Raw genomic sequence first — 13,752 nt, 5'->3', positions numbered from 1 at the left:
GAGGGACAGAGTTGAGTCAGAGGTAGAGACTACGAGAACTCAAGTAGGCTTAAATACACAATTACTATTTCTCTTCAGTTAGAAATATTCTAAGTGCTTTTCATAAAACTCTATGACAGCATATTTACAGGTTAATAATCTATTAGGAAAAAAGGAGCAGGGAGTTTGCTGTTACATTTTATAGTAAGACTTTTGGGTAGGAAAGAATTATTTTATATATATTCACACTTCTTGCTTAGACAGGACACTGTTCTTCTCTGCTCTTATCTTAGTCTTTCTTTCTTGTTTTTCTTTAGCTCAACAGAATTCACCAAAAATCCATGAAGGCTGGTGGGCATACAAGGAGGTGGTCCAGGGAAGCTTTGTTCCAGGTAAAACACATCTATTTTCATTTTATTTTTAAGAAAAGAATTGGAATGAAATATGGTATTATTTTTAGAATTTTACATTTGCTACATGGCATGGAATGTATTGCAAAAGGCAATATCATCTGACTTATGTGTTAGAAAAATACTCCATCAAGAGAAAGTGTAAGTGAGTGGCAATTTAACCAAGACCATATTTTTCCATCTGAGCCTGAATCCCAAGGTTCTTCCACCTACAGGTGGCTCTGTCAAGGAGAGGATGATGAAAGATTGAGGGTTGAAGCTCTGTCTACTGGAATTTGGTTAAGTGAGGAAGAACCCTTTCTTAACATTAATGACACAGGAAGTCTGGAAAGGCTGACCATGGCAATGAGGCTTGCTGGGATGCATGCTGTCACTGATGTCACTTCAGTAGCATCTGTGGTCAGGACTTAGCAGATTGGGCCAAGCATCAGCTAAAAATAACAGGCAAAGTGAGTGATGTCAGCATGGAGGGAGAGAAGCGAAGACAGATTGAAGCCAGAAACATACCATGCCTTTAGTTTAGAAGCAAGGTGGAAAGTCCTTGCTTTTTTCCACAGTTCTTATCCTAATCATGGTCCTCATCCTTCTGCTGCATTAAGACTTTAGTGGAGAGAGAAGCAAGGGAAAGAGCGAGAATGTTAAAGAGAAGGATGGAAGGGGAGGCAGGTGAGATATTTCAAAGTATTTTAACTGCTTAGATGTGAGAGGGTCAGACATAAAGCTCTCAAGTTGAGCCAATGTGAGGTCCTCACTCAAACACTGAGAACAGAGGACCCCAAGTGTCAGTTGAGGTCTTCATAATTGGTGGCAAAGGGAAAGAGCAGTGGCCCCAGATAATCTGTTTCATTCTTAGTTGTGAGATCTTCTCTTGCTGTCTGGTGGAGCCCATTACATCAGCTGTGCAGAGCTAAGCAAGTTACTAAACCCCTTTGGGCTTCACTTTTCTCATTTGTGCTGTGGAACAATAATACATACTCTAGGAGCTTTCCAATAGGAGAAAAGCAGGCACAGTGACAGAGAGTGGGTGACCCAGGATAAAGCCAACTGACTGCCAAATAGCTGCATAAATTGGTATTATTAACTTGATAAATTTACTGTGGTACATTTATTCCTTGGCTCAGTGGTATAGAAACAGGAACTGTCAGGTTTCTAATAATCTTATAACAACTTAATTGACAGAAGTTACGTTCATATGGCATATATAGATACATGAAATTTTATATTTACAATTGTGACTGTCCCTTTCCAGTGGATAGAATGCATGTATATATTTTTTTTTCTGAGGGATCCGCTTCTCATATTCAAGCTATCCCGGAAATTACATTTATAATTGTATTCTTGTACTTTGTGATTATGAAATTAGAGCAACAAAGGGCATTTTCCCAGGTTATAAGTCTTGCTAAACTGGTAATATCCTCCCTCATGACTAAAATGCTCATGGATAATACTGGATCAGCACTGCAGAATTTTGCTTCTCTGCCCCACATATTTTTTTTTAATGATTTCTCCTCTGTCGATATATTGTTTACATGTGTTCAGGCCCTGTTTTGAGTTTGTTACTGCTTCTAATAGCCAGAGGAAAGAAGTTTTGTCTTTCTTCTATGTTGATTTAAAAGTTGGACGTTCTCTCCTTTCCAGTTTTAAATGAGATGATATGTATAAAATCTGCTAGATGGGAAGCAGTAGGTATGGCGTTCTAAGCATAGATTCTGAAGTCAAAGAGCTTTGGAGTCGAGTCTGGGTTCTATGGATATTCCTACTTGTGGGACTGTCAGCAAGGTGCCTATCCACTCTCAGCCCCCTGGGGTCTTCATCTGTTGAAATGGAGGTAAGGACCAAATCAGCTTCATGAGGTTTTGTGAGGATTAAATTACACAAGGAAGGTGAAGTGCATTGGTAACCTCTGGTGCCTGATGTGAGTCAGTGCATGTCAGTTGTCCTTGGTATAAGCATTATTCTTTTATCAGTTACACCGTAACTGAATATTTGATATTTTCCTGCTTGAGCAAAGGCAAACAACTAAAATTTGGAAAATGTATTGATGCAAGTGAGAGTCTTTCATGATGCCTAGAACATGGAAGGTGCTTAGTAAGTGTTCCTTGAGTTTGTAAGCTCAGTGGGTCTCTACACTGGCCAACCAAGAGGCGATTTTATCATCCTCTGGATTTAACAGTTCTGAAGACCTTTGGCTTCCTGGTAAAAAAGGTCGAGCATCTGATTATTTCACTTTCTAAACTTTTGGGAACTCCAACACTGTTAAAAAAAGACAGGAGTCATGAGAATTTTTGAGTTAAGTAATTAGACCTGAGACTCTAACATCTGACAGACTCCAGGTGCCCTACTGTATCTGAGCTTGTGCTTAGGGCAAACAATGGACACTTTATCTCATCATTACTACGTATAAGGTTAAGAGTGTTCTTTACTTTGCCACTGGGGTTTTTTTTCAGGTCATGGATGTGTGAAAGAGAAAACTTTGTATGACTAGACTACTTGGGCAAGTTGTATTGTCCCTTAAGTTCTGTACAAGAATATCTAGAAATAATTGTCAATTGGCATAAGTTGTGAATCTGTGACTTAAACAGAGCTTGTGGTGGATAGAAATATGTCGGTTCTGTAGCAATAGCAATTCAATAGCATTTATAGAGTAGCCACCTGATGCTGAGCGCAATGCATGGGGCAGTTATTAAAGAGGTAATGATACGTGGTTCTTATTCAAGGGCGAACCCCCAGTCTAAAGAGGAAGGTAAGCCATAAACCCGTGACTCAGTAGAGCGAGGGCTCTAACAGGGTTCATAGAACATGTAAGGTAGGCCGTAAGTGTGAAGATTCTGCCTGCCTGGTATTTAATAGCCTTTGTTGTTTACTTGTTCAAATCCATACTTTTAGCCAACCCCACTCATAATCACAGTCCACCTTGCAGGCAGAACCCAATTTTGTGTGAATGTTCACCCTCCACACAGCCCCAGAAAGCCACTCTCGGGTAATATCTACACCAGTCATGGTGATTTCAGCCTCTTTCTTAACACTGATTGATTTAGACATCATAATGGCTAATTTTATGTCAACATGGCTAGTCCACAGTATCCAGAAATTTGCTCAAACATTATTCTAGATTTTCTGTGAAGATAGTTTCTAGATGAGATTAACATTTATATCTGTAGACTTTGAGGGAAGCAGAGGGCCCTCAATAATATTGGTAGGCCTTAAGAGAAAAAGACTGAGCTCTCCCAAAGAAGAGAGAATTGTGCTTCCTTCCAGAGGCCTTGGCCTTGAGCTGCTACATCAACACTTCCTTGTGTCTCCAGTGTGCCAGCCTACCCTGCAAATTCCAGATTTGTCAGTCTTCACAATCACATGAACCAATTCCTTAAAATAAATGTCTGTTTCTGCACACACACACACGCACACGCACATGCACATACACACACACACATTCTATAGGTTCTGTTTCTCTGGAAAACCCTGACTAGTAAACTAATACAGACATGAAAATATGATTACCAGTTCTATCCATGGCTTGTGAGGGAAAGTCTGCCATACAAATTGGGAACAAAATCCACATTGAAGATGGCAGAACAGAAAGTTAGAAAGAACCCATATCTTTTGTGGTCTAGTTGAGCATTGAATTAACTATGGAACTATCTTGGCTTTGATTTTTCTTAAGTGAGAAAACAAACCTCTTATTGTTGGAACCACTTTGAATCAGGCTTTCTGCCATTTGCAGCCCGATGCATTCTTCTAGATTCAGGTTTCTCAGTACAGGCAGAAGGGAAGGAAGTTGGAACTGGATCTCGACAATGTTGAGGATTACTCCAAGTGGAGGAGAAGACGCGGAATATCGAAGTAAATAGCACTGGTGTAGAAGGTTGACAGTGCACTGTGGGCATGCTGGGTGCTTCTGAGTGTCTGAAGGGCAGGGTACACAGCAGAGCCTAATGAGTGAGAAGGCCAGCAAGGTCGTCAGCGGCCAGGCCATGCAACTTTTCTGTGTCATGTCCAAGAGCCTAGACACAATCCCTTTAAAAATAGAGGAATTAGAAGACATTTCTGAGCTCTGGAGAAAGACAATGAAATGTGTATTTTAAAAAGCCAGCTATGGAGACAATAATGAAGACACTGTATTTCCGTGAAGATATCAGAGGCAGAAGGATCCATGAGGTGTTCTCTTTTTCCTTTTTCTTTCTTTTTTATCATCCAGGCAACAGATGGTAAGCACCTATACTAAGACTGTGAAAACCAAACAAAAAAAAATTGGGTTAATCATGGGGTTTGTTTAGTACCATTTAAAATATATATCTCTTTCACACATGTATATAACACATTTATAATTTAGCATAAATATATATATATACACATTTAACACATTTCAGAAAAATTTGTGCCAAATACTGTCTACTCACATTCCATTTTTCCAAAACAGTAGGGAAATTGGGCATCCTCTTTAGAGGAGGCACTGTGCTAGGAGCTGGGATTCCTAAAAGAGATGTCTTTGAACTTCTTGGATCTTCTAGTCTAGTGGGAGAGAGTCGCTAAACGTAATAAGCAGCCTCTCACCCCAGCGCCTGCTTCACATGGCAGTGTTTGGATGGGGTATATCTTTCTCCCTTTTCAGACTAGGACATCAGAATGGGGCTTGCTTCCATTGTAAAGCTTTAAATCATAATACTCGGGGTATGTATTTTTCCAACTTTATGACACCCTAGAGCAGGTGAAAAACTTCTTTAATTTCAGAAAATCACTCCAGATTGGTCTTGAGCTCACTAGTCTAGCAAGCTCTCTCTGGATGCCTGCCTTCAGCATGGCCAGACTTGGTTTACGGTGGGTAAAGAAACAAAGGAGGTTCCACTGTGGCCTCAGGAAGCTGAGGATAGTGGAAGAAAGATGGGGAAATGTCTGTCACTTTACAGTGTCTCCCGGATTGTGTGGAGGGTTTTAGGGGCTACCTAGTGTAATAGAATACAGAAGGCTTCCCAGTGGAGGCAGTGCCTAAACTGAGTCCCCAAGGGTAACTTGTGTGATTCTGCTAGAAGCAGAGGGGAGGAAGTGATGTTTCCGAAAGGAGAGCACGTTGGGCAAAGGCCTGGAGGCTGGGAAGAGAGACACTTACTGGAGCAAGAAGAGCTCAGGGGAGTTAGGGCTGTGGAAGGCAGTAAGGGCTCGATCATGGAGGGCCATACCAAGCTGAGAATTTGGATTTACCCTAAAGACAATGGGGCACCAAGGGAGGGATTGCAACTAGAGAAGAATTCAGGATGAAAGATGAAGGAGATGTGACAAAGATAGATGCAGTGGCGACTGTGGGGAAAGTCTGGCTTCTAGGGACAGGAACCTTGTCTCCTTTCACCCCCGAATCCTCCAGGTCATAGCACAAACCTTGCATACATCAGTGTTTGCTAAATCAGCTTGGATCAGAACAGAGGAATTGTTACTCCTTGAAGCAAGGTGTATATCATTAGCATTGTCATCGCCACCACCACCATCATTATCACCAACATAACCATCATCACCACCATCACTATCATCATCATCATCATCATCATCACCACCATCGTTGTCGTCATCGTTGTCATCATCATCATCATCATCATCTTCATCATCAGAATAAGCATATCACTACAAACTGCAGTAAATCCTATAAAGAGTTTTGAGAAGTCCAGCAAGAATTGTCTTGAAATCAGGGAAGACCTTCCTGCAGAAGCTGAGACTGGAAGATTAGGCTGGACAGCACCAGTGAAGAGTGGACTTAGAGGTGTGTTCCAGGCAGAGGAGTGAGCCTGAGCAAAGGCTCAGAGGCACGCATGGGCGTGACATGCATAAGAAGCAGAACAAAATCAACTAGGGCCGGAGTGTAGAGTGACAGAGGCAAAGTGGTTTGAGAGTGGAGGTGGTCAAGAGCCAGATCACACTGAGTGTGAGCCTCCCTTAAAGTGTCTGTGTAGAGATCGTAGGAATAATGAGAGGACAATAAATAGTTAGAAGGAATTTACTCTTCCTTGGAGATCTGGCAAGCACCAAGGGGTCATGAAACTGAGTTTTTAACTGTCCAAATGATTAATAGAAGAACTCGTAGCCTCATTTCTGATCAGGATGGGATTAGGAAACTTTGGCTACCTGCATCATCTTCTGGTGTGTTCTGCAAAATCAAGTAGAAATGGTTCACCCAGGCCAATCAATTCTCCCAACATGCAATTTCCACCCCTTCATCGTTGGGTAGTTTTAAAACCTTAAGATTGTTAGAAGATGAGGAGAATTATACCTATTGGCAATTACCTGTGATTTAGCACTGATGCCTAATTACCTCTGTTTTTCAAAATGGCTAATTTTCTTTGCTTAAGAAAGGCTCATTTTAGACACTGGTGAGAAACATGAGCTCTCTTTTCTTCCAGTCCTCCTGGGAAGCAAAGCAGGCTGGGTGGTGGGAGGGTGCTTGCCATCTTGGATGGCCTTCCTGAGTCATTCATTTCTTTCATTCCTCCGCGTAGCAAATAGTGCCCCTTAGTTAGAAAACTAAACAGTTTTCTATCACTCATCACAAAAGACCACATATTTAACAGCTTAAATTGACACATATTGATTGTCTCACAGTGTCAGGGAGTCTGGGCATGGCTTAGCTGGGTCCTCTGCTTGGGTTCTCACAGTGCTGCACATCCATCTATACTCTCAGTCCAGCCTCTGATCTGAGGCCAAGCTCTTGCAGGTCCTTGGCAGAATTCAAGTCTTTGTGGTTATAGGATGAGGCCCTAGGCTCCTATAGGTTGTCTCTTCTCCACAGGCTGTTCACAACATGGCTGATTGTTTCTTCAGGGCCTATGAGGAAGTGTCTGCTTTCCCTTCCCTTCCTGGATGGCCCCGATTCACTTTTAAAAGTTAGGCTGACTCACAGTAGTCTCCCTTTCGATCGACTCATAGTCGACTATGGAGGACCTTATTCATATCTTCAAAAATCCCTTCGTCTTTGACTTATAATCTAACCTGATAACAGGAGTGTTTCCATCATATAAACAAGCTCCACCCATACTGGAGATGCGGGAATTATACAGTCTGTGTACAGGAGGTGGGACTCTTGCAGGCTATCTTGGAATGGCCAACCACAGTGACCTTCATTCATTTATATAGTAAACTATGCCCCTCATGCCTTCATATAGGAGAAAACCTTAAAGGGCTGCTAAAATGCTTGATCCAGATTGATCACAGTGTGGCATTTGAAGATGGAGTAGACGTTATTCTGTCCTAACGTCTTCAAATCAAGCAGGAGAAAATAATATTCTTTGGGTATGGATATTGCTTTGGTTGCCTTTACTTGAAGAATATCCTCAGAAGAAAACAAACACTGTCTTCCCCGACCCCACCTCAGATTTCTCAGCCAATGTTCCTAAATTTATAACAAAATGTAAGGGGTGAGGGAGAGGTCGGAATTTTATACATGACTCCCAGGTTTCTGGTTTGGGCAACTAGTTGGAGAGCAGAGCTGTTCTCCATTATAGAGACAGTAAAGAAGCAGGTGTCCTTAGGTGAACAGGACAAGGTATGTGGAGGCTCCTGTGGACAGCAGCCCTCGGGGGCTCATCCAGTTGCCACCCCAAATTGCTCTTGCAACCATTTCCCCGAGCCCTCATCTTCTTGGCCTTTTTATCCTCTGGCCCCAGACTCTGAGGTCTCATGCCTCTCCCTGCTCAGGCCCATGTCCTTGTGTTTAGCGACCTCGCCTTGTGGTCTTAGGCTCAGTCTCATTGTTTGCTTTCTCCCACCTTCTTGACCTCCTATCCCACTGATGGCCTACTGGCTCTGCTGATACTGATGTCAAGTGTACCTCAGGGAACAGGCTTTCTCCCCTCAGGAATTCACTACACCCCAATGATCACCCCAACCCATATTCGGTCTCCCTTTGAAGGGAAGAGGATCCCACGACCCCTAAGTTTACCTATCCTCTAGCATCCTTTAATACACCCCAGTTGAGTGCTATATTATGCCACTGTGTCAGTTTCCCGTGGCTGCTACAACAAATTAACACAAACGGTGGCTGAAAACAATACAAGTTTAATATCTTATAATTCTGAAGGTCAGATATTCTAAAATCAAGTTCTTCCTGATGTCCCACTTTATGACATCAATTTCTTTGCTACGAAAATGTATGGAAAACTTTTTGTTTGAGTGTAGCATTTTAACTTCTCTACAGGATAAAACTTGCATTTTACAGAGTCCTGTGGCATATTGTTTGGTCAAGGGAATAACCCTCTGTTATTGGAGAGTGTCAATCCTTACTGTGTAGATTCTTTTTCTTTAGGTTGATCAGTTGAATTTCCTCGAGCAAGATGTCAGTGGGTGAGCACATCGGTCCTCTGTCCCTGGATTTTGCTTTTGTTATTAAGATTCTTCCTCCTTTGGGTCATGGAAGCAACGAAGAATATTGGAAAGTGCTCACTGGCTTGGCTGCTCCATGAAATCTTAGGCAAGTCGCTTATTATCTTAGGGTCTTGATTTCCTCAGTTATAAAATCAGGATATTGAGCTACATGGTTTTCAAAGATCCATTCCGGCTCCAGTATTCTCTGAGAGTTTGCTAATGTGATATAAGATTGATTGGGGAGATATATTTAGCAGTATTAAGAAATAGAATGTTGATTTTATTCATAAGATAATTTTATTATCTTCTCAATACCAGGATTTGGAGATAGTGACGTGTGTCTTGCTAGTCTTCTGTTCTTTCATCTCTAAGAGAAAGCAAATAGAACTTAATGGATATACTCTTCTCAGTATAGGAAGGTCATGCTACACCGACTCACCCTCAATTATAAATATCTTAGTTATATTATTTCCCAGAAATTGGGATGTGTAGAGATTAAAATTTATTCTGAGCCTGATAGGTGTCAGACACCCTGCTAGACACTGGGGACCCAAATAAGAATAAAATAATACTCCTGGTCTTCAGGAAGTCATAGGTAAGTTTAGATACAGACATGCAAATCAGGGGTTACAATTTAGCCTGGAAAGGGATGTGAGACTGGAATGGGGAGACAAAGGAGAAGGCAACTAACTCTGCCTTTGGGATTAGAGACGTTTTGCAGATAAAAACTTCTCTTGAGATAGGTCTTAAAGACGTGTAAGAATTTTCCAGGTGGACAAGATAGAAAAGGGCATTTCTGGTGGATTAAACATAGTGGAATCTGGCCTACTACTAAATAACAGATTGTAAACTTCTTGTCAAGCAGTAAGCACTCGTATTAATCATCTCATTTTTGACACTCCCCATTATTAGCATACTTTAAAGCTGTGTAGTGCAGAAAGCAGTGGACTCAAAAGTTCATGCTTTTGTGTCCCACCCCATCATGCGTCACCTGTATGATGTTTCTAAATCATCTACTTTCTAAGAGCTTCAGTTTACTCATCTGTAAAATAAGGACAGTCTGAAATACTTTTGTAAAAATTAAATTACGTATTAAACCTAGATGCGCCTTACCTAGGTGTGCATACAAAGGTGTTACTATTTTTCTTATCATAATTTTTCATTAGGCTATTTAAGGTTGCAAGGAAGAGACCTGCTCAATTGTACCACTACTCTGAGTTCCTAATACCTCCTTCTAATCCAAGGAGACCCTATAAACCTTTTAAAGATAATGATAGCACATTGCGCCCAAAGATACCACTTGAGCACAAGTACATATAACATCTGCCTATGTGCTTCACCACAAAGAGGGTTTGTTTGGGTCAGGTTGCAGCCATTGAATGTGGAACACTCTTATTGGATGGGCTTTTGCACCAAACCTTCTCAGAGATACATGGCTCTCCTGGTGCCACACACAGTAGTCCCTGGTCCAGTCGACACAGGTGGCTCTAGACAATCAACCACTTGGGAAATATATCTGGGGCTTCAGGACCTATCCAGTCACGGGTGTATCAAAAGAGCCTCACTGGCCGTGATCCACTCGGGGTGCAGGCAGGAAGGGACACGTTGTTTGTAGAGAATTTAATGACAATAACAAAACCCTCCAAAAATTCGATCTGCTTTTTATTATCCCCACGTGCTGGAAATTCTAACAATGCCAGTAATAAAATAACTCCTCCCTCTAAGCTCTAAACAATTCCTGTGGTTGCTGTATAATCTTTAAAAGAGCACGTTTTTATTACTTATCCTTTCATAAGCACCATCTTCTACACAGTAGTTAATTGCAGAGATCTTCAGATGTTCATTTAGCCTCTAACATACGGGGACTCAGCTGTGTGTGTTCGTTCCCAGAGGACTTCCTTAAAGGTTCAGAGTCGGTGGAGTTCGCTGTTGGAGAATCCCTGTAGTACTGCATATTCCTGAATTTAAACAGTTAATTTAAAATAAACAGCGATAGCACTGTGATTGTAAACACGAAGAAAAAGAACTTGAGTTACTTCGATTATGTCATTCTGTGTGCCTATTTGGAGTTTTTATTTGTACTTAAAATTTAAAACACTGAAGCAGAATGTGAATTACAAGGCATAATATTTTGGCTTAGTAAGTGTAGTTTTCAGCTCATCCATGAAACATTTTATTGAACCTGAATAATGCTTCTATCATTGAAATTTTGAATTGTTATTTGTTTTAAAACAAGAAAAAAATAATTGCTATTGAATATGGTGTGATTATTACTGAAAATAATTGTTTTTTAGAGAGGGGTTATTAAAAAATGATCTGCTCCAGAGTCAAATACTCTAGTTATGCCACTGTATACAGCCTGAGGTTCAGTAAATTTATGATCACTGAAAACCCGTTAGAGGGGTGGGGAACCCAAAAGCGGGGTTCATGGCTGCCTTCTAGAGATGAAACACGCAGTGTCTCTGAGTGAAGCTAACTGGGTTAACATCCACAAGTTGCCCTCCTTATCTCCTGGCTTCTCAGCCAGCTGAAAATCCATTCTTCCCTCCTCCTGGCAAAGCCTCCCGTTTGAAAAACATGCCTTGGTTAGCTTCAGAAGCAACTGATATACCTTTATTGAAAAGCAGCTTGATGAGCTGTTGGGAGGTAACTTGTAAGGGTAAATACTGCTCTTTGAGTTGTTGTGTGATAATGGGGTGTTTACAGAATACCCAGCAGGATGCTTCGCCCTTAAGTTAGACGTTTTTGTCAGGTGGAAGATAATCAAAGGCAACAAGACCATAACCCCCAACCAGGAATCCTACTTCTTATACCTGCAAAAGGATGACAGGGTGGTGCCTGTGGACTTTGTTACTGAATATAACATTCTATAACATTCTCAAAAAGACAGACTATATAGCAAAAGCTTTATGCAGCAAATATTCAGCATGGGATGCTTTGGCTTTGAAGATATGGCAATAGAAGGGAGCCACCTCATCTCCTCCCACCCCAGACTGGGTCGCAGGATCCCAGTGTGATGATAAGGGCTGGAAAGGGGGCCTCCCGTCTCCCCCCAACCCACTCCATGCCTCCGTATGACTGGACCCCATGGCAGCTGTGATGATTTTTCCATTCCAACTCCAAATTGCCCTGCAAGCCGTCTTCTCCCCTCACTGAACAGAATTGGGTCACCAGTTCCTGCCAGGTGCCAAACCATTGGCTTCTTTTCAGCCCGAAATCAGATCACCAATGATTCTCCTTTCAGATACTTTCTTTTCCTTTCTGGAAGACTGCACATTTCTAGATCAACAGTTTCTAGATATTAGGGCCCTTTGCAGTCTTCTGTGCCTCCTCTTCCTCGTGTCACCACCAGGGCTGGTGTTCCAAGCCTCTTCCTTTGCCTTCTCAGCTCTTCTCACAGCCCTGCATCTACCTGCTTTATGTAAACAACTCCAAAATCTCTGCCGCCAGTTCCAGGCTCTTCCCAGTTATGTGCTCATTTTCCAAGCCTTTAAACGACTCTGCTTTCCCATCGTTTGAGTGCTGGAGATTCACAGGGTAGAGCTAATATCATTTATAAACTCTATTATATTTTATTTCAGGCTGTATGTCTTACGCCTGGAGATTTGACTTTTTCCCCCCTGAATGCTCTTTCTAACATTGTAGCAGTTACCTGAATCATGCCTCATTTTTTATTGTTTTATATTGATACCACGCCTTTCTTCCATTTATTTTTCTTGGGAAAATATTACCCAAGTTAATAACCAGAAGAAACTGTACTGTCATCTCCTCAGTATGAAAATATTTGTCATATATCATATTATTATATATTATATGATATGCTATAATATATCAGTATCACAATATATTTATACTTCCCGATTTGTAATTATACATTTTGTGTGATGGCAACTACTTTTTCTTGAAGTCATTTTTCTTGGAATGCTCTAACATTCCGGTCTAATGTACACTGCTTTCTAAATTTGTTGCTCAGCTATCACGCTGGCTTTTTTTAAAAACTCCTAGGTTATTTCTGCTCTTGTTCACATATTATGGTATGTACACTCTTGAATTCACTTTATGATTTTCTAACTTCTCGTTTAAGCTTTTGTTTTCTTTTTACAGAAAGTTGTATGGGTGATTAATTTTCTGGGTCCTCAGATGTCCAATAAAAGGTCTTTATTTTGCCCTTACACTTAAATGATAGTTCGTTTGATAATAGAACTCTCATTTCAAAATTATCTTCCTTCAGCTTTTTCTAGGTATTACTCTATTGTCAACTTGCGAATGATATCCAAGATGAGAAGTTTGATGCCTTTGTAAATAAGTGTCTTTCACCAGCCCAGGCTCCTACTAGCTTTTAGGACATAATCTTTATCCCTGAAGTTCACAGATGTCATGGAATGTATCAAAACATATATGCCTTTTTTCATTATTTGTGCTCAGCATGCTGGAATGCGGGTTCTAAGAGGGCAGAGATTTTTTTCTGTTTTGTTCACTGACCTATGAATAGTGCCCGACAAAAAGTAAGAGCTCACTGAATCTTATTGACTAAATAAACTAATATCCAAGTCACTTTTCATTTTAGGGAATTTTTTTTTATTATTATATTCTTTATCTTCTCTCAGCTGTTCCTTCTGCTCTTACCTTCTGGACAACTTTTGGAAATTAAAGATCTGTCTTCTAAACCTTTCTTTTCTTTCCATATACAATTTCCATATCCGTTCCTTGATCTAATAATTTCTATCTCTGTCTTTTTATATTAAGTTCTAGGAGATTTTCTTTACTTATCTTCCATATTTCTACTTGGCTTTCACCAATGTCTGTTCTTTTGTACGGGACTTTTTACTTTTTAAATGTGGCGATCATTTCAATTTCTAAAAACTATTTTTGTTTTTTTGATTTATCTTTTATAAGACTACTTTCTTATTTGATTTTTCCAAACCCCTACAATGATACCGATTAGATTTTTTAAAAGTTTTATCTCCTATGTTATCTCTCTTTGTTTACCTTGGTCCTCTTTCATGCTGTTGATTCCCCT

General features: G+C 40.7%; 1 protein-coding gene across 2 annotated transcripts in view; it reads left to right on the top strand.

The window, feature by feature from the left end:
• CA10 (carbonic anhydrase 10) overlaps positions 1 to 13,752 on the top strand; it is a 434,572-nt gene that overhangs the window by 70,547 nt on the left and 350,273 nt on the right. For both annotated transcript variants that reach the window (XM_039846400.1, XM_039846399.1), the window contains exon 3: positions 297 to 371. In XM_039846400.1, the coding sequence (XP_039702334.1) occupies positions 297 to 371 (75 nt within the window). The remainder of the gene's footprint in view (positions 1 to 296; positions 372 to 13,752) is intronic.

Source organism: Pteropus medius, unplaced genomic scaffold, assembly GCF_902729225.1.
Source record: "Pteropus medius unplaced genomic scaffold, Ma_sr-lr_union100, whole genome shotgun sequence".
NCBI lineage: Eukaryota > Metazoa > Chordata > Mammalia > Chiroptera > Pteropodidae > Pteropus > Pteropus medius.
This window is presented reverse-complemented; position numbering and strand designations above follow the sequence as displayed.